We start from the raw sequence: 22,653 nt of genomic DNA, 5'->3' as shown, positions 1-22,653 counted from the left end.
ACCAACTGAGCTACCCAAGCATGACTCATGCCCTGTCCTCACAGCTTTATTTATGCCAGAACCTTGTCTCCTACCTTCCAAACTTTACAGAAGGTCTCCTGAAAAATGAATTAAACGTGGGTGGTTTGCTACTAAACAGAACAGCGTGCGAGATAATGGGGCCTACTTTCCATCTGTGCACCATGATTTTAGGGATAACTCACCTGAATATTTTGTGGCCTTGTTTGTGTTGGCCAGAGGCGCCAATGGAAATGCTGCCTACTGCAAATCTAACCAGCTTAAATCAAAATCTAAGGCCAGATTTAATGCAATCTATAAACACACTTCTGAACTAGAAGGAGGGGTGGGTCTCCCTCGAAACCTATAAATTTATATCAGGAAAATCAGTACTAGAAAGAGACAGCATTGATTATTGTCATACAGACCACCACAGTCCCTGGTTTGGTACATAGAAGATGAAGTACAAGACTGACATCAGACCCAGCCATTGTTCAGATTCCAGTGAACTGGATACTCTGAGCATAAAAGTAGCCGAAGGAAGATGAACTCCTAAGGGCTGGTATTAATGATAATTTATTCATTTTGCCTTATAAATTTGGAATAGAGAGTTAGAAGTTCCTGTGCAAGAAGCTTAGTAATGAAATAAGTTGCATGGTGTTTGAGTAAAGCAGCAGGGCAAAGGGCCCTGTAGAAATGTGTAAGATTAAGCAACAGAATTAAGGAAACCAATTGTTGGAATAATTCTTAAGAGCTGAAATAGGGCCAGAATGGCCAATCACCAGGAACTCTAGGGTAAAGGATAATCTATTTTGGTTGACCAGAGGGACCAGGTCTTATGTAAAAGAGAGGGCAATGTAATGTATCGGCCGTACACAGTCGAAATGTGCACCAGAGCAGAAGTGAGTTGGAACAGAGTCAGCTGCAGGCTGCATTGCAAAGCAAAACATGGCCGACAGGCAATGTGAAACAGAGCCAGCACAGTACTCCAACAGCCAATGCTGCAATATACTATCAGGAGGATGGAAGACTTTCCTCACTTGCCATGGTGGGAGTGTTTAGAGTACGTGCCTTAAGCCCTAAACAAACATAGTCTGGAACATGTAAGTACTCAGCCATTTGTGTACTAAAATATTCTCATCTCAGTACCACAACTTAACCACAAATCTGTGACACCCAGAGTGACATCCTGGAAAGTAGTAAGGTCTATGCCATTTGGCTATGGAACAGGGTAGCCTGTCTTGATTCATAAAAGCAACCACTGCCTGAGCAGAGAGCCGACTGCTTGCTAGGGAGTGGTCACAGCCACCCCCACAGTATCACCAGCTGCACTGCTATGCTGTCATGATGGTTGCAGCCAGAGATGTCATTTACAGCAGCATTTCAGGGTCACCATGCTCGGCCCTGCTCTCTGCACTCTCAGCAATTCTAGACGTCTATTGTTTCGCGTGAGAAGCAACTCGACACCTCTACCAAGCTCTTCCAGAGTTTGAGGGTCATAATAAAGAAGTTAATTAATCAAATCTACTGTTGTCCTGACATCTCATTTCACTATCCATGAATCATCTAACATTGGCATTGTCTGAGGACCCATCCAATCTTTATTGTGAAGTTAAGACAAATTTCTAATAAGCACAGCATACATGCAAAGTAAAATTCTAGTATCAATACATACATAACAACATGAACTATGATGGTTCAAATGACTCTAAGCACTATGGGACTTAATATCTGAGGTCATCAGTCCCCTGTGAACTATGAGTCTTTCAGCAATATGTTATTCCAGTCATAAGAAGTAAATAAATAACCTAGTATGCTTACAAATATTTGATTGATGGGTCAGAAAAGTAAGGTATTTGGAGGCAGCAGAATCTGGAATACCGTACATGAACAGTCAACAAAACACAACTGTTCATATTTTGATGAGTACAACATTGGCGCATATTATCTGTAGCCTTTACCAGAACTATTGTAGTACAAGCTAACAAAAACTTTATCACAACATTTTAAACAAAATTCATCTAAGTTAGAGTAAGGATATTTGTTTTACATGAGCAAGATAACATTATTATTTATGAAATATGTGATTTTGGATTAATCATACGTCTACCAAAATTTAATCTTTTACGAAGCCCATATTTCAAATGTAGGTGAGAGTGATTAATTGGATAATTATTTAGTTCATTGGCATCAATGAAACTGGTAATGATGTACTTTTTATCAAATTATGCACGCAAAAGTGTCAAGTCCAACAGCAATCCTCGCTTCCTTTTATTCAGGAACACTAAAAATCACTATCGTGCTCAATTTCGAAAAGAGTCAGGTCGAAATTAAGCTGCCAAAGAGAGAGTTTTGTCTATATGCATGAAACTTTTCCCACAAGTAGCAGACAGAATGGGAATGCAGATAAGGCAGCAAAAACATTAAGATGAAATTGAGTAAGTGGGAATAAATGTTTAATGATAATCTCATGGATTTTGGTGTCAAAGTAAAATTACAAATATGCTGGGAAAAAGCCACCTACATCTGTATCCATACTCCACAATCCCTCTTACAGTGTGTGTTGGAGAGTACTTTGTGTACTGCTGTAACCCACCCCCCATCACCCCTTTTCCAGTCACAAATAGTTCGCAGGAAGAACTATTGTTAGTAATCTTCTGTATGAGCTCACCTCTTTCTAATTTTATCTACATGTTCTTTACATGAGACATATACAGAAGGAATCAATATATTTGTTGACTCTTCTAGGAACTCAAGCTTTCAGAACTTTAACAATAATCCACCCCATGATGCAGAACACCTCTCCTGCAGCGTCTGGCATTGAAGTTGGTTGATCATCTCTGTGACACTTTCATGCTTATTAAATGAACCTGTAATGAAACATGCTGCTCTTCTTTGGCTCTTCTCTGTTTCCTCTATCAGTCCAATCTGGCACAGATCCCATACTGATGATCAATATTCAAGTATTCATTGAATGATTGTTATGTAAATTACTTCCTTTGTTTATACATACATTTCCTGAAGATTCTTCCAATGAATCTCAGCCTGGCATCTGCCTTACTCTCCATTAATTTTATGCAGTCATTCCCATTTAAAATTGCTCTCTACACAAACTCCAACAAATTTTAAGGACATAACTGCAGTTGTATAATAATACAAATAACTAGTCTTTCTGTCTATGTATTCATGGTATGTTGAGGGTCAATTTTATAAATGTGGAGTGGTTTGTCCCATGCTATCAGGCTCTCGTGTGTTCTTTGTATCTGGCATCACATGTTCTGCCTGTTTGTCCTATGTATCTTCCATCACAAGTATTACACTGTAATTGATATATACCTGCTTTCTTGTATTTTACTGATTATTCTGTGTAGTAGTTGTGATACTGTGAGTTTCTGATTGTGTTTGGTTCTGTTGTGATGTTGTCAATGGTTTCGTGATTTCTGATTTTATTTTACTTTTAATTTTGTTGTTAAGCTTTTTTCCGTCATGGTATTTAGAAGTAGGCTATTCTACCCCAGGAATCTTCTGGGTATGTCGGCCGCTGTGGCCGAGCGGTTCTAGGCACTTCAGTCTGGAACTGTGCTGCTGCTGCAGTCGCAGGTCCAAATCCTGCCTCAGGCACGGATGTGTGTGATGTCCTTAGCTAAGTTAAGTTTAAGTAGTTCTAGGTCTAGGGGACTGATGACTCAGATGTTAAGCCCCATAGTGCTCAGAGCCATTTGAACAATTTGAATTTGTCTAACATGGCAGCCATCATTGTCAATTGAAATAATGAACACATAATGACGAGATTTACACAAAACAAACATGCAATATGCAGTGTGAGAGATTTACACAAAACGTACATGCAATATGCAGAGTGAGGAATAGCTCATAACGAAATTCTGTTTTTATAATGGGAACTAATTGATTTCAATGTAAAGGAAGCAGTTACCACAGCAGATATTCATTGGTAATAAGTTGTGGTATACATTTGTAGAATGCACAAGGTGTTCAGCATGCTGGGATAAATGATACAGGATGTAGAAAATAAATTTTTACATTGGAAATACAGATATACAGAAATTTCTCAATCGTTACTCTTATCCCACATGCATGAACTAGGAATTGATAAATAAACTGATTATAGTAAACAGGTGTCATTTTGTATGTGAAACAGTGCATTTCCTCCATGTAGGATAAAGAGTTAATCAGGAGATGATCCCAGACTTGGAAAATTGTATCATACAGCATGTTTTCTGTGGGCCCTTCCGAATTTGATTGAGGACCAAAAAGCAGTGCTAAAGAGCAGGGTCCTTTGAGCTGCTGACATTTTGTCACATCAACAATGATGACAACTTACAGTAGTGTAGAGTAACAGTTATAAAACTGTACAAAACAGAATGAACATTACAGTACAGAGTTGAAATGGCCGAACTTACTGGAAAGAAGAAACAAAGAAAGCTATCTTCAGGTGCCATGGCGATTGGCACCATTTACGAGAGTGTCAAATGTGGACTCTGTGTAACTATGTACTTTCAAATTTTGCATATGTTCTATGACACATTAAAAGATAAATAATGAAGAAGAATCAGGTTAATCTGCAACATGATAATTCCTATACCTACATGATGGAAGAATTTGGCGGGCATGGTTGGAAATCTGTACATGTTCTCTCTGGGGTCCAACTGCAACTTCTTCCAATTAATACTTGCTTGACTTTATAAAATCTGATATAGGGAAAATATAGGGTTTTACAAATAATGTGGGGCTGTGTAGCTCCAGCAGAGTACTAGAGAAGAGGTACTTGGAAACTCAGAATTGTGGACTAAGTTCGTCCACAAGAATATAAATTTTACTAAACATTTATAAGTATATGCACTTTCAGTGGCATAGGTTTTCTTCCTACACTCTAATGTCTCCTTGCCTTAAAAAATGGTAATCGTAACTTATGATATGACCTTTGTATTCAATATAGACATTGTAAGACAAAGCATTCACTGCACTGACCTACCTTGGTAAAAACAGCAATGGAGTTAGACAATAATGAATTACTCTTGAATGACTTTTAAAGACATCAATAATATCCTCATCCAGTGGTATGTTTGGAGTAGCACCACGCGTTTGCCACATTATATACAGCTTCTTCTGGTCTTCTACAAAATTAAAAAGTAGATAAGGTGCTGAACCAATCCATCATAAATGAATAGTGATATGAAATATGACCATAAGAAAACTTCCACTTGACATAAAAATTACATATAGCACAACACAGTAGTTATGAACTAATAAACTTGTGGCATTCCATATCACAAAATCTTTCATAATCACAATATATGCCAATAAAAATGCATGCACATATAGCATTATATGCCTGAGAACAATGAAATTTCAGTTTGCAGAGATTTAACGAATGACCTGACAGAAATATAATTGGATTGTAAGCTGAAACATACATCATGAAGTACACTACTGAAACTGAATCTGCACTCTGCTTCCACATTCTACCTTCTTTATAATGTGAGTCACAATAGGAGCACACATCCATTTACAGTAGAGGTGTTCAGATGATTTTTTTAAGTGTAAAAGTTCATATTTTAAAGTAACATACATGTCAGCAACAGAAGGCTTGATCATAAGATGTGTAAAAACTGTTAACAATGATGTGTTTATGGTATATAGCTTTTAAAATAAAAAGCAAAACAAAATAAGACTTGAGAAAATATTAATAACTACTCATGAGTTACTAGACAACTGATAAACTGATTTTAATTCAGCTGAGATTTCAACCATGTGTATGAAGTATAGTCATCATATTATGATAGGAAAACTCTTGTCATCATCCCCCACATAGAATTTTATAGGCACATGAAACAGCATAATGAACCAGATCACAAGTGGATCACACTAAGATACAAGTGTAAAATAGGCAGCACACTTTCACATAATTGTAAGATAAACCCAAATGATCCAACAATGATTCCATCATGAGGAGGCATGAGATAGGCAATGAAGTATTCACACAATGAAGTATTCACAGAGATATTGTGTCCTTCAGAGCTGTCTTTAAATGACATTTTACAAATTGTGGAAGGTTTTGAGTTTATGTAAGGAACAGAGACAAATTGATCAGGTTCTTATAATAAAACTGGATTGCAGTCAAACTTGGGTAAACAGGAATTTCCAGTTCAGCAAATCATGATATTTGTTAACTCATTTAAAAATATGCATAAACACCAATATAGGATGAACTTTATATATATTGTTTGTACAAGTAGTTTCACTTTGTATTCATCTTCCCTTTTTCCGTAACCTACCATACATTTTATCCTGCCTAATTATACTCAATAATACATAATTTACTTCCAAACCATAACCTAAAAATTTTTAACGCTTTCAACATAACCGCTGCTATAACATCCACTGTTCCAAGTTTACAAACATTTCGTGTAAACTCGTGAATACTATTTCACAGCTTCAGTTCCTTTCACCCATTAAACAACCATCTCAGTTATTTCCAACAACTTTCGTTTTATTTCCATTCTCGTTTTTCCCGCATAACCGATCATTTTTTAGCAGCTTCCCACAGGTTTAAACGTTATTATTTCTTCATCAAACAATTGTTAGCCTCATTCTCATAACCTGCCAGTACACAACCAGTCCTTTGAATACATTTACACACATATTTTTTGAGATTTTATTCGAAAAAATTTTTCCAATTTTATTTTTTCGGAAAAAATTTTTTTCGAAACTTTTTTCTAAATTTTTATTTTCTTTCGAAACTTTTTTCGAAATTTTCTTGAATTTCCCCACCCTTTAACGTGATCTGGAGACAACATAACTACCTAACCTTTGCACCCATTGTTGTTCACCAACCTAAGTTCAGCACAGGATCAACATAGCTCATCTCAAACCAACACTTTTTCGACTTTTTTCACACCTTTATCTCTCCCTATATAAATTTCTATTTACTTTCACTTTAACCTCATATTACCCTTTCCACCTTCTAATACCATGTCAACCTCACAACATCTCTACAACTCTTTGCCTTTAAATATGTCTGCTTGTGTCTGTGTATGTGCGGATGGATATGTGTGTGTGTGCGAGTGTACACCTGTCCTTTTTTCCACCTAAGGGAAGTCTTTCCGCTCCCGGGATTGGAATGACTCCTTACCCTCTCCCTTAAAACCCACATCCTTTCGCCTTTCCCTCTCCTTCCCTCTTTCCTGAAGAAGCAACCATCGGTTGCGAAAGCTAGTAACTCTGTGTGTGTGTCTGTGTGTTTTGTTCATTGTGCCTGTCTGCCATAGCTTTCCCGCTTGGTAAGTCTTGGAATCTTTGTTATATATATATATATACTTTCGACATTACAGTAGTTATAATTTTCAACAACAGATGGTGCTGCAAGTGATGTGAAAGATATAGAAGACAACGCAGTCTGTGGGTGCACCATTCTGTACGTCGTCTTTCTGCTGTAAGCGTGTGCTGTTCACAACGTGCAAGTGTGCTGTGGACAACATGGTTTATTCCTTAGAACAGAGGATTTTTCTGGTGTTGGAAAAGTGTGTGTATATATATATATATATATATATATATATATATATATATATATATATATATATAAACTTTCGAAATTACAGTAGTTACAATTGTCAACAGATGGCGCTGCGGTCTGGGAAACTCTATAGTATGATATTTTCCACATATCCACCATGCGTAGCAATAATATGGCGTAGTCTCTGAATGAAATTACCCGAAACCTTTGACAACGTGTCTGGTGGAATGGCTTCACATGCAGATGAGATGTACTGCTTCAGCTGTTCAATTGTTTCTGGATTCTGGCGGTACACCTGGTCTTTCAAGTGTCCCCACAGAAAGAAGTCACAGGGGTTCATGTCTGGCGAATAGGGAGGCCAATCCACGCCACCTCCTGTATGTTTCGGATAGCCCAAAGCAATCACACGATCATCAAAATATTCATTCAGGAAATTAAAGACGTTGGCCGTGCGATGTGGCCGGGCACCACGAGGTGTTTGCAGTGTCGTCTAAGGCAGTTTGTACCACCACAAATTCATGAAGAATGTCCAGATAGCGTGATGCAGTAATTGTTTCAGATCTGAAAAATGGGCCAATTATTCCTTTGGAAGAAATGCCGGCCCAGACCAGTACTTTTTGAGGATGCAGGGACGATGGGACTGCAACATGGGGCTTTTCGGTTCCCCATATGCGCCAGTTCTGTTTATTGACGAAGCCGTCCAGGTAAAAATAAGCTTCGTCAGTAAACCAAATGCTGCCCACATGCATATCGCCGTCATCAATCCTGTGCACCATATCGTTAGCGAATGTCTCTCATGCACCAATGGTAGTGGCGCTGAGGGGTTGCCGCGTTTGAATTTTGTATGGATAGAGGTGTAAACTCTGGCCCATGAGACGATACGTGGACGTTGGAATCATTTGGACCGCAGCTGCAACACGGTGAACGGAAACCCGAGGCCGCTGTTGGATCACCTGCTGCACTAGCTGCGCGTTGCCTTCTGTGGTTGCCGTACGCGTTCGCCCTACCTTTCCAGCACGTTCATCCATCACGTTCCCAGTCCGTTGAAATTTTTCAAACAGATCCTTTATTGTATCGCTTTTCGGTCCTTTGGTTACATTAAACCTCCGTTGAAAACTTCGTCTTGTTGCAACAACACAGGTTCTAGGCAGTGGAATTCCAACACCAGAAAAATCCTCTGTTCTAAGGAATAAACCATGTTGTCCACAGCACACTTGCACGTTGTGAACAGCACACACTTACAGCAGAAAGACGACGTACAGAATGGTGCAACCACAGACTGCGTTGTCTTCTATATCTTTCACATCACTTGCAGCACCATCTGTTGTTGAAAATTGTAACTACTGTAATGTTGAAAGTCTGTCCGCCTGAAAATGTACTGTTGTCCCAAGCATATTGCAACAAACGGTGTATTTCTATTGCTGCTCGTTTGGTTTTTATTTCAAATATACCGGTCATTTTTGAAACACCCTAACCACCTTACAATGTGTGTCATAGGATATTTCGTGGATCACTATCACCTCCACACTGCCCTGTTCCATTTGTGAATGGTTCATAAGAGGAACAATTGTAGGTGACCTTCTGAGTGAACTTAATATCTCTAATTTTATGGTCATAGGCTTTTCTTGAGATATACGTAAGAGGCAACAATATATTGGTTGACCCCTCTAGGAACATACATTCTCAGAATTTTAACAGTAAACCACACCTTGATGCAGAACACTTCTCTTGCAGAATCTGCTGAGGAGTTGGGTGTGCATCTGTGTGACACATTCCTGATTTCTATTTCCTCTGTCAGTCCTATCTGGCATGGCTGTCAGACTGACAAGGAAAATTCAAGTACCTGTTGAACGAGTGTTTTCTGTGCTACCTGCTTTGTGAGTGGATTAGCTTCCTAAGGATTCTTACAATGACTCTCAGTCTGTCATCTGCCATAGTTGCAATTAGTTTTATGCAGTTGTCCCATTTTAAATTGTTCAGTACACATAGTCATAGATATTTTATGAATTTGACTGCTCCCAGTTATTGTTCTGCAATAGAGTGGTAATACTAGAATGGATCTATCTGCCTGTTTATGTGCAATACTATGTGTTTGTTGATGTCATGGGTTAACTTTCAATCCCTGCACCAAGCACCAAGCTCTGCAGATCTTCCTGAATTTCGGTACAGTTTTCTAGCAATGCGACTTCTCCTTATGTAGCAGTATAACCCACAAAAAGCCCCATGAAACTTCCAACATTATCCACTTGGTCATTTATATATATTGTTAAAAGTACTGGTATCGTAACATTCTCTTTGGGTATACTCAAAGTTACTTTTATGTCTGAAGATTTCTCTCCACTGAGAATGACATGCTGTGTTCTTTTTATTAGAAACTCCTCAATCCAATCACACTGCTGGTTTGATATTCCACATGCTCTTATTTTGTTCATTTGGTGATGGTGTGCAACTATCTGAACAAAACCCAGGAACACAATATCAACCTGACTGCCAGTATCTACTGCTGTCACGGATAAACAGTGAGACCTGGGATTCACACAATCATTGTTTTCAAAACCCTTGTTAATCCCCACATAAGAGATCTCCAGTCTCCATAAATGTCATAATCATAAAACATGTTTCAAAATTCAACAACAGACTGATGGCAGAGATATAAATCTACAGTTTTGTGCAGCTGTTTGAAATCCTTCTCGAAAATGGAAATAACCGTTTCTCCCCCCCCCCCCCCCCCCCCCCCCCCCAAATACTGAGAACACTTCGCTGCTTTGTGTGAAGGCACCCCTGTCCCATTGACAGCCTACTACACATTAAGCACCCTGGGGTTCCAGCTTCCTGTCAATGGGGGCTGGTCCATTTGTGGTCTCGAGTCCATTGCCACAGCCAGCTGTTCCGATCAGGCCACCTCCACTGACCCCCTCGCCATCATTGCCTCATCCATTGCTGGCAGTGGGTCTAGCCCCATCTCCTCTGCACTAGAACATGCCTGCTGATGATGACACAGAGATGGTGATGGCACACTGTCATCAGGTGTTGCACAGGCCCACCACCCTCGGGCATGCCCACATCTCCACACATTTCGGCCCTACGCTTTGGTGCCCGCCTGGCACATCATCCCACCTGCACCATCAGTGGCTGCTGCCACTCCAAATACAATGGATGTGTCTCTTGTCGAGCCACCGGTGTCTCCTCCATTTTCTGGGTTCCCTCTTCAGTGAGGAAGAAGTGTGCTATATCTTGCTACTAGTCCACGTGAGTGTGAGTGCGCTGAGTGTAGTGTTACCACGCATGTGTACTTAAATCAACCACCACCTGTATCAGTGTGGGATGGCCACTAGAGGCCACCTTAGGAATTGTGCACACAGCATGGTCTCCACTGCGCTGTCTACTGGCGACTCATGCCTACATATTCACTCTCACTATTTTCTTTCAATTTTTATCTCTAACATCAGTTGCTCTGTTTGTCACTTATGTTGTACCTTCTGTATGATTCTTTTGTCTTGTGTGGAGTCATGAGAGATTTATTTCCATTATTGTTCAGAGGTATGTGAATAAAGCCCTATTTGTGTTACTTGGATTGGTTTCACATATTACTATACACACCACCAAAACATAATTAATGTACAGTAATGAAATATATTTGTCTAGGTAACATATTTAAGTGATTAACGCTGCAAGATCACAGGTTAATGTAAGCATAAGATAAACCACTGCAAATGTGAAAAGCTGCTAAATTAATAACTACTGTAACCACCAGAATGTTGAATGCAAACATGCATGGATTGTGAGGTACAGCTGCTAGATGTCAATTTGTGGGATGGAGTTCCATGACTGTTGCACTTAGTTGGTCAAACAAAATACAGGGATGGTTAATGCTGTTTGTGGATGTCACTGGAGCTATCATCTGATGATGTCCCATATGTGCTCAATTGAAGAGAGATCTGATCGATCAGGCGAGGGCAAAACAGTTCAACACCCTGTTTCGTTATAACAGTGGTACGCAGATGAGTGTTATCCTGATGGGGAACACCCCCTGTAATGTTGTTCACGAATGGTAGCACAAGACCTCGACTCACCAGACTGACGTACAAATTTGCAGTTAGGGTGCGTGAGATAACCATGAGAGAGCTGCTGCTTTCATACAAAACTGCACCCCAGAGCATAGCTCCAGGTGTAGGTCCAGTTTGACTAGCATGCAGACAGGTTGGTTGCAGGCCCTCAACTGGCCTCCTTCCAACCAACACATGGCAATCACTAGCACTGAGGCAGAACCGGCTTTCATCAGAAAACACAGCAGACCTCCACCTTGCCCTACAATGAGCTCTCGCTTGACACCAGTGGGGCCACAAATGGCGGTGGTTTCGGGTCAGTGGAATTTACACTACAGGGCATCAGGTTCGGAGCTGTCCTCGAAGTAACAGATTTGTAATTGTTAGTTGTGTCACTGTGATGCCAACTGCTGCTCAAATTGCTGCTGCAGATGCAGTACTGTGCGCCAGAGACATATGCCGAAACGACGGTTTTCCTCCTTGGTGGTGCGATACGAGTGTCCAGAGCCCGATCTTCTCGTGACTGTACATTCTCATGACAAGCACTGCCAGTAATCGTGTAGAGTGGTAAAATTCCTGCAAGCCCATCTGCAGTAATGTAGAAGGAACATCCAGCTTCTCGTAGCCCTATTACGTGACCTTGTCCAAACTCAGCGAGTTGTTGATAATGGCGTCTTTGTTGCCATAAAGGTATTCCTGATTAACATCAACTCACCACATCCAATCTGAAAGGCATCTAATGCTCATGAGCATTACAGCACGTATTTAAAGCAAAGTGATTTGCATCCTCATAGCGGCACTACTGGTATCACTCTTATGCAACTGAGATGAAATTTGAAGGGACACCATCCTTTAGATGTAGAAACATGCCTATCAACTTTCATTTATGATGCCAAACTCCTTCTTTGTGTTGTAATTTTTTTCCATCAGTGTAGTTCAAAATGTTGTTTTGTAGTTTAAGTATTTCTATCAGAAATACTAGTGATTGTGCTTCTTCCACCTAAGTACAGGCCAGTCATTTTGTGTGTGTGTGTGTGTGTGTGTGTGTGTGTGTGAGAGAGAGAGAGAGAGAGAGAGAGAGAGAGAGAGAGCAGTGTTTTTCCAGGACCATCAGCTCCAAGCCACTGCTTTGAATACTGACTCATTTTCGGCATAAAATGTGGCACCCATGTGTATGCCACAGTAACAAATCAAGACAAAAATCTGGGACCCATATGTCTCCCACAGTAACAAATCAATACAAAAATTTGGTAGGTTTATTTTTAAAACAATCCAGATATTTCTCCAAAACAATTTTTGAATTTTACTTCGGTTGGTATTCAACAAATGTGACAAGCTTCTTGAACACAGTCTTCTCATAGTTAACACTCTGCACAAACTGTAGCGCACTCGTGACTAGAATGCCAGCTACATCACACACTTGTGGTGTGATGTGCTGTGGTGGGATTATCAAATACCACATTGTGTCGTTTCTCAAACTCTTTAACTGAGGCTACAGTTTTTCAGTCACCAAAAGAGAAGTATAGCATTATTTTAAATTCAGTTGTCCAACTTATGGCTAATGAAAACATAGGAGTAGACTGCTTATAAACTTCATGAATAGCATATACAGGGTGTTACAAAAAGGTACAGCCAAACTTTCAGGAAACATTCCTCACACACAAAGAAAGAAAATATGTTATTGTGGACATTTGTCCGGAAATGCTTACTTTCCATATTAGAGCTCATTTTATTACTTCTCTTCAAATCACATTAATCATGGAATCGAAACGCACAGCAACAGAACGTACCAACGTGACTTCAAACACTTTGTTACAGGAAATGTCCTCCATTATTGAGGATACATGCATCCACCCTCCGTTGCATGGAATCCCTGATGCGCTGATGCAGCCCAGGAGAATGGCGTATTCTATCACAGCCGTCCACAATACGAGCACGGAGTGTCTCTACATTTGGTACTGGGGTTGCATAGACAAGAGCTTTAAAATGCTCCCATAAATGAAAGTCAAGAGGGTTAAGGTCAGGAGAGCGTGGGGGCCATGGAATTGGTCCGCCTCTACTAATCCATCGGTCACCGAATCTGTTGTTGAGAAGCGCATGAACACTTGGACTGAAATGTGCAGGAGCTCCATCGTGCATGAACCACATGTTGTGTCCTACTTGTAAAGGCACATGTTCTAGCAGCACAGGTAGAGTATCCCGTATGAAATCATGATAATGTGCTCTATTGAGCATAGGTGGAAGAGCATGGGGCTCAATCAAGACATCACCATCACCAACAATGCCTGCCCAAACGTTCACAGGAAATCTGTGTTGATGACTTGATTGCACAATTGCGTGCGGATTCTCGTCAGCCCACACATGTTGATTGTGAAAATTTACAATTTGATCATGTTGGAATGAAGCTTCGTCCATAAAGAGAACATTTGCACTGAAATGAGGATTGACACATTGTTGGATGAACCATTCGCAGAAGTGATCCTGTGGAGGCCAATCAGCTGCTGATAGTGCCTGCACACACTGTACTTGGTACGGAAACAACTGGTTCTCCCGTAGCACTCTCCATACAGTGACGTGGTCAACGTTACCTTGTACAGCAGCAACTTCTCTGACGCTGACATTGTGGTTATCGTCAAATGCACAAAGAATTGCCTCGTCCATTGCAGGCGTCCTCGTCGTTCTTGGTCCATACATCAAATGGGCATCTGCCAACTCCGCATTTGTAAACATTGCACTGACTGCAAAACCATGTTCGTGATGAACACTAACCTGTTGATGCTACGTACTGATGTGCTTGATGCTAGTACTGTAGAGCAATGAGTCGCATGTCAACACAAGCACCGAAGTCAACATTACCTTCCTTCAATTGGGCCAAATGGCGGTGAATCAAGGAAGTACAGTACATACTGACGAAACTTAACATGGAAATTAAGCGTTTCCGGACACATGTCCACATAACATCTTTTCTTTATTTGTGTGTGAGGAACGTTTCCTGAAAGTTTGACCGTACCTTTTTGTAACACCCTGTATATTTCTATTAGCAATTAACTAAGAAAGTACAGCAGCATGGTAATCCAGTCATTATTTGAATGAAGAACACACAACACAATTGTATTAAATAGCCAAATAAATAAGACCATTCCACAGATTAAATTGACACGTAACTTACAGTACTACACAACATGTACCAACATAACAAACACAACACTTCATTTACATCAATGCAAATTCTATACCACACCAATAACTTTTCTTCTAATCATTGTATTCCTACTCAAACATATGTTTTTATCTTTATTATCTGTTTTTTTTTTCTTATGGAGAATATGGAGAAAAATATTGCAGGAGTTATAGTTTTTAGCTACACATAGTAATATCTGAAAGTGAAAGAAAATTTTTGAGATTACTGAGCCAAAATATACCTCTCTTGTCCATATTCCGTGCTTCCATCATTTGCTGAATGATATGGAAAACTGGATCAGAGGTTGACGAATTTTTAAAGGGTTGTCGACTGACTTTACTGTCACGAAAAACATTTCGAGTTACTGCATTGAGGGAATGTGTGCTCGACATCTGACGCCGAGAAGGTAAATCTTTCAGCAATGCTGAAGTTGGTGAAAATTTTATTAGTTGCTCCACTTCTGTCATGTGTGACATGTAGATATTCATGCTCTATAACAAAAGAAATAAAGTTACTTCATATGTTTGCAGACAACTGAATAGCGTGAATAACACATGTGTCTATTACAAAAAGATTATTTGTTACTACAGAGAAAGAGAATGGGAAGGGGGAGACAAGAAGTATGGGAAACGGGAGACAATAAGTTATACAGCTGGAGAGGGTTTAGAGGAAAACTGATACAGGTGGGCGATAATTAGGATACATTATTAGTCAGTTAGTTCAGCTACATGCATTAGATAACTAAAAGATAAACAATTTATCTGAGAAACTGGGATTTGAAGCACTGAAAGAATCTTGGTAGTAGTAAAGCCAGAAAATAGAAATCATTATTGTCTGTGAACAGAACTAAACACAGTTACAATATAATTTAGAAGAGGAACAACTAGGTCAAGAACTTTATATTGATGGCTTTTGTCAAACAACTGAAATAAATAATATATAACTGTGCAACATTTTTCTTGACTGTACAAGAGAGTTTAATTATTACTTTCCTCTCCCATCCAAAACCTGAGCTTTAGAGATGAACCTGAAATGCAGTAAATATGTGAACATGTGTGTGCATTTACCCCTACCCTCACCCCTTCCCCTCACTCACTTTTCCTCCCCTTCCACTCACACACAAAGCAACAACAACTCTTGCCATACCATAAAAAAAATTCTTAAAGATAAGAGGAACTGATAAATAAAATACATAATATATGTTCCTCATTAAAACAATGAAAAAAAAAGCCCCAGGACATGAAATTCACAAAGTATCAGCACATGCATCTGAGAGGTACAGACTACTACATGATTCATGACTTCTTAAAACTACTACTATTGCCCTAGAGATCAAGGACAATGTTGTTTGTGCCATTCCAGGTGACCCTCCACACTGGTTCTCACTCACAGTCTCTTCTGCATGCCACTATAACCAACAAAATCGAATTTTATTGCATCAAACTACATCATTTTGTCATGAACACCTGTATCTAAGCTGCAACATGAGTCATCTGTAATAATGATGAAACGGAGATCTTATCACCATGAAGGAAAACAGCAGCCCAAGAAAATACAAAAGATAGTTTATATCTGTCTTGGATTTGCAAAAGTAGTACACAATTTCTACACTCCTGGAAATTGAAATAAGAACACCGTGAATTCATTGTCCCAGGAAGGGGAAACTTTATTGACACATTCCTGGGGTCAGATACATCACATGATCACACTGACAGAACCACAGGCACATAGACACAGGCACCAGAGCATGCACAATGTCAGCACTAGTACAGTGTATATCCACCTTTCGCAGCAATGCAGGCTGCTATTCTCCCATGGAGACGATCGTAGAGATGCTGGATGTAGTCCTGTGGAACGGCTTGCCATGCCATTTCCACCTGGCGCCTCAATTGGAGCAGCGTTAGTGCTGGACGCGCAGACCGCGTGAGACGACGCTTCATCCAGTCCCAAACATGCTCAATGGGAGACAGATCCAGAGATCTTGCTGGCCAGGGTAGTTGACTTACACCTTCTAGAGCACATTGGGTGGCACGGGATACATACGGACGTGCATTGTCCTGTTGGAACAGCAAGTTACCTTGCCGGTCTAGGAATGGTAGAACGATGGGTTCGATGACGGTTTGGATGTACCGTGCACTATTCAGAACCCCCTCGACGATCACCAGAGGTGTACGGCCAGTGTAGGAGGTCGCTCCCCACACCATGATGCCGGGTGTTGGCCCTGTGTGCCTCGGTCGTATGTAGTCCTGATTGTGGCGCTCACCTTCACGGCGCCAAACACGCATACGACCATCATTGGCACCAAGGCAGAAGCGACTCTCATCGCTGAAAATGACACGTCTCCATTCGTCCCTCCATTCACGCCTGTCGCGACACCACTGGAGGCGGGCTGCACGATGTTGGGGCGTGAGCGGAAGACGGCCTAACGGTGTGCGGGACCGTAGCCCAGCTTCATGGAGACGGTTGCGAATGGTCCTCACCAATACCCCAGGAGCAACAGTGACCCTAATTTGCTGAGAAGTGGCGGTGCGGTCCCCTATGGCACTGCGTAGGATCCTACGGTCTTGGCGTGCATCCGTGCGTCGCTGCGGTCCGGTCCCAGGTCGACGGGCACGTGGACCTTCCGCCGACCACTGGCGACAACATCGATGTACTGTGGAGACCTCATGGCCCACGTGTTGAGCAATTCGGCGGTACGTCCACCCGGCCTCCCGCATGCCCACTATTCGCCCTCGCTCAAAGTCTGTCAACTGCACATACGGTTCACGTCCACACTGTCGCGGCATGCTACCATTGTTAAAGACTGCGATGGAACTCCGTATGCCATAGGAAACTGGCTGACACTGACGGCGGCGGTGCACAAATGCTGCACAGCTAGTGCCATTCGACGGCCAACACCGCGGTTCCTGGTGTGTTCGCTGTGCCGTGCGTGTGATCATTGCTTGTACAGCCCTCTCGCAGTGTCCGGAGCAAGTATGGTGGGTCTGACACATCGGTGTCAATGTGTTCTTTTTTCCAATTCCAGGAGTGTAGTTTCAAGACAATATGACCATCTTCTGCTGGTATGTAAGCCATTCTCAAGATAGTGGCAGTATTATTCACCTGTCCAATGTGGGACATTGTGTGAGGGTGCACCTTATAGGTAAGAAATAATGTGGTCATGTTATTTACTAGCAATCCTGGCAATGCCTTGCAACTGCTAAATATGTACAGGGATTGTATATACAACCTAAAATGCTTCCCCATCTCTCTCACAGACCATCTCCTCCTCCCCCCTCTCTTCACCCATCTCCTCCTCCTTCTCCCTCCCTCTGTGCATCACATATTCACTCTTCCTCTACCCATCCCCCCCCCTTCCCCCCCCCCCCCCCCCCCCCAATCTTCTCCTCATCCCTTTCACAGCTGTGTGAACGATATTTGCTAAAAATTATACACAAGGAGAAAGAATACACGTGGGAGAAGCAATTTGTCTAATGGTTTGCATTCCCTGCTATCACAGTTAAAAATAATTGTGAAAAAGAAAACAGAACCTCTCTCTCTCTCTCTCTCTCTCTCTCTCACACACACACACACACACACACACACACACACACACACACACACACACACACACGCACACACACACACACACACACACACACACACACGCACACACGCACACACGCACACACACACACACACACACACACACACACACACATTGTCCATATGGATGTTTATTAGAGCATAATGTAAAAATTTGAAGTAAATTGGTGGTGTACCTTTCAAGATTTTTGGTAAGAACACTAGATAACTTGTATTTATATAGTATTATGAATATAGATTACCTCTACACCATGAATTCTTTCAATTTATCATACACTGTAGATTAAATGAAAAATGCTGGTGACATGCCAGAAACAGCATTTGCACAACCTGAAGACGATCATCATTGACTGTAACTACAAGCAATAAATTTGGGAATAAAAACCACAGAATAAAAAACTTTTTTTCTGCAGTAGCTAAAAAACATGCCTGATAACTGTTTCCTACAGTACACTTACATGTTTGGATATGGAGCCACCAATGGTAGTAAAAGTAAATATGCCAACTAGCTACACAGATTATGAAGAGACTGAAAGACTGTTTGTTAAGAAACAAGGGATTTGTAAGTTTTAAGTGAGATGATAATTTAATTGTGATGGGGGGACTGGAATTCAATAGCATGAAAAGACAGAAGGAGATACAGAAAGTAATAAAAGGGGAGCTATCTAGTAGCTTTCAGCACAGAGAACAAATTAATCACTGCTAGAATTAGCTTTAAGAACCATGAAAAAAGGTTGCATACATGGAAAAGATCTGGAGCTGCTGGAAGGTTTTAGATAGATAGTATAATAGTAATACAGAGTCATAGTACCAGATTTTAAATGTTTCCAAGAGCAGATGAGGACCCTGACTATTATTGGTTATGAACTGCAGAAAGGAAATTAAGGTGAAAGAACTGAAGGTTGTTGGAGGTTTCAAAGGGAGTATTAAGTAACTACCAATGATATAGGTGACATAATTACAGTAGAAATTGAAAAGATAACTTTGAGAGATGAAACAGTGAAGCCAGTGGGGGTAAAAGTAGGAAAAAAGTCAGATCCAGTGAAAATAATTTGATATCACAAAAGATACCATTTTTAATTAATAAATAGAGAAAATATAAAAATGCAGCAAATAAAGCAGGTAAAAGGGCACATCTACAATTTAAAAATCAAATTAGTTGAAAGTGCAAAATAGTAAAGTAGTGTTACGGCACAGAAGAGTAAGGGGCAGAAATTGGAAAAAAATTATTAAAACTAACTCGCACTGCCACAAGTAAAATCAAGTCATGCCAGAGACAGAGGGGAAAGCAGGAAGTGTGCTAGTATGTTGCCACAGGATTACCTCATTGACGCACTATGGCACTGTCTGTTAAGTTAGGATACACATTCAGCAGATCCGACAGAAAACCAAATGAAGTGAGACAAGTATATTTGTTCGCTCGTAAGACATGTTGCAAAGAACTCTATATCTTTCCCAAGAGCACTTGACAGGGAACTGACACAGCAGTTAACAATCTGTTAAGCGAATATAGCAGAAGAAGGAGGACATATGTGGTCATTACGAACCGAGCCTCACACCATAGCCTCACACTATCTCCCTTTAAATACCCCAGCTCTCATCATAAGCTGATCATTGGGACTGAAGGCATTCACAGTAGTAGCACTTGATTCCATGATTATACACTCCTGGAAATTGAAATAAGAACACCGTGAATTCATTGTCCCAGGAAGGGGAAACTTTATTGACACATTCCTGGGGTCAGATACATCACATGATCACACTGACAGAACCACAAGCACATAGACACAGGCAACAGAGCATGCACAATGTCGGCACTAGTACAGTGTATATCCACCTTTCGCAGCAATGCAGGCTGCTATTCTCCCATGGAGACGATCGTAGAGATGATGGATGTAGTCCTGTGGAACGGCTTGCCATGCCATTTCCACCTGGTGCCTAAGTTGGACCAGCGTTCGTGCTGGACGTGCAGACCGCGTGAGACGACGCTTCATCCAGTCCCAAACATGCTCAATGGGGGACAGATCCGGAGATCTTGCTGGCCAGGGTAGTTGACTTACACCTTCTAGAGCACGTTGGGTGGCACGGGATACATGCGGACGTGCATTATCCTGTTGGAACAGCAAGTTCCCTTGCCGGTCTAGGAATGGTAGAACGATGGGTTCGATGACGGTTTGGATGTAACGTGCACTATTCAGTGTCCCCTCGACGATCACCAGAGGTGTACGGCCAGTGTAGGAGATCGCTCCCCACACCATGATGCCGAGTGTTGGCCCTGTGTGCCTCGGTCGTATGCAGTCCTGATTGTGGCGCTCACCTGCACGGCGCCAAACACGCATACGACCATCATTGGCACCAAGGCAGAAGCGACTCTCATCGCTGAAGACGACACTTCTCCATTCGTCCCTCCATTCACACCTGTCGCGACACCACTGGAGGCGGGCTGCACGATGTTGGGGCGTGAGCGGAAGAGGCCTAACGGTGTGCGGGACCGTAGCCCAGCTTCATGGAGACGGTTGCGAATGGTCCTCGCCGATACCCCAGGAGCAACAGTGTCTCTAATTTGCTGGGAAGCGGCGGTGCGGTCCCCTACGGCACTGCGTAGGATCCTACGGTCTTGGCGTGCATCCGTGCGTCGCTGCGGTCCGGTGCCAGGTCGACGGGCACGTGCACCTTCCGCCGACCACTGGCGACAACATCGATGTACTGTGGAGACCTCACGCCCCACGTGTTGAGCAATTCGGCGGTACGTCCACCCAGCCTCCCGCATGCCCACTATACGCCCTCGCTCAAAGTCCGTCAACTGCACATACGGTTCACGTCCACGCTGTCGCGGCATGCTACCAGTGTTAAAGACTGCGATGGAGCTCCGTATGCCACGGCAAACTGGCTGACACTGACGGCAGCGGTGCACAAATGCTGCGCAGCTAGCGCCATTCGACGGCCAACACCGCGGTTCCTGGTGTGTCCGCTGTGCCGTGCGTGTGATGATTGCTTGTACAGCCCTCTCGCAGTGTCCGGAGCAAGTATGGTGGGTCTGACACACCGGTGTCAATGTGTTCTTTTTTCCATTTCCAGGAGTGTATTACTGTGATGAATCTATGTCCTCCAGCAACTTGGCATTTTGGGGTACACATATCTGTTCAACACTCAGGTACCTCTGGGTGCTGAAACCTACCAGGGCTAACTGAACACACGACTGAGACCAGGTACATCGCGGATAGGTCATCAAGAGACATCACAGAATTTGGAGTGGGACTGAGGACTCTCCAGAAGCCAAAAAGAGACCACTTCACTCTGGGCAATGGCTGTGTGTGGTCGTCGGCAACCTGCCATGACACCATAGTCACTAAACCTCACCTGGTCAGGCAACAATGAAACTGATTGGATAGATGTCAGCTAGAATCCAACGAATAGCTGAATGAGCAACAGCCAAGGCTGATGCAGAAGAATGACAACTTGTAAATGTTGAGAATAAATGACTGAACTCTAATAATATTTTACTAGCATTATTGATGCTTCACAGGTCCACAACAGGTATCCTGATGTCACACAGTTGTGTGTCTACTTGGCCCTCTGCAGCAAATAATAGCTAGAGGAGAAATGCAGAGCTGTAGAAGCATACATTACTATTATGAAGATAGATGCTATAGGAAAACCCAAAGTATCAGTGTAAGATCTTTAGAAATTCCACCCATAGATGACATTATTAAAATTGTAGTGATCAACTGCCAAAGCATTCGCAACAAAGTGCCATGGTTTGAAGCACACCTAAAAATCAGTTGAGTTCATATAACACTAAGTACAGGAAGTTGGTTAATATCTGAAATATATATTACGGGTTTTTTGGGGTAAGTTTATGTTTTTATTGAAAGGCTAGGACAATGGGAAATGGGGGTGATGCATTTGTCACATTATACAAGGAGCTGAAATCCACCGAGATAAAAATTCAACCTGCATGCAAGGCTGTTTGGGCGAGGGTCAGTTTTAAAGGTAGAATCTAACTTGTAATTGGATTTTGTTACTGCCCACAAGACTAACCACAAGATGTAACTGACAATTTTTCAGAAAACAGCAATTTTTAGTATTTATTTTCTCTGATCGTACTATATAGAGATGAATGGGGAATTAATCTACTGATGATACTGGCTGCAAATATGGAAGTCCACTGGCAGATTGTTACAGCCTGGTGCCTGGGAAGTAGTATATCAGAAATGGTGAATCTGGTTAGCTGTTCCCATGAGCATCTATGGAAAGTGGTTGAAGGATGGTGAAACCACAAGTAGGTGACAAGATGTTGGATGTCCATG

General features: G+C 41.7%; 1 protein-coding gene across 3 annotated transcripts in view; it reads right to left on the bottom strand.

The window, feature by feature from the left end:
* The window catches only part of LOC126297774 (KICSTOR complex protein SZT2-like), a 710,838-nt gene that overhangs the window by 69,868 nt on the left and 618,317 nt on the right, over positions 1 to 22,653 (bottom strand). For all 3 annotated transcript variants that reach the window (XM_049988949.1, XM_049988951.1, XM_049988950.1), the window contains exons 48-49: positions 15,000 to 15,249; positions 4,991 to 5,132 (exon numbers count right to left, since the gene is read on the bottom strand). In XM_049988949.1, coding sequence (XP_049844906.1) covers positions 4,991 to 5,132; positions 15,000 to 15,249 — 392 coding nt within the window. The remainder of the gene's footprint in view (positions 1 to 4,990; positions 5,133 to 14,999; positions 15,250 to 22,653) is intronic.

This window comes from Schistocerca gregaria, chromosome X (genome assembly GCF_023897955.1).
Source record: "Schistocerca gregaria isolate iqSchGreg1 chromosome X, iqSchGreg1.2, whole genome shotgun sequence".
Lineage (NCBI taxonomy): Eukaryota > Metazoa > Arthropoda > Insecta > Orthoptera > Acrididae > Schistocerca > Schistocerca gregaria.
Note: the sequence above shows the minus strand (reverse complement) of the source record. Positions and strands in the feature narration are given on the sequence as shown.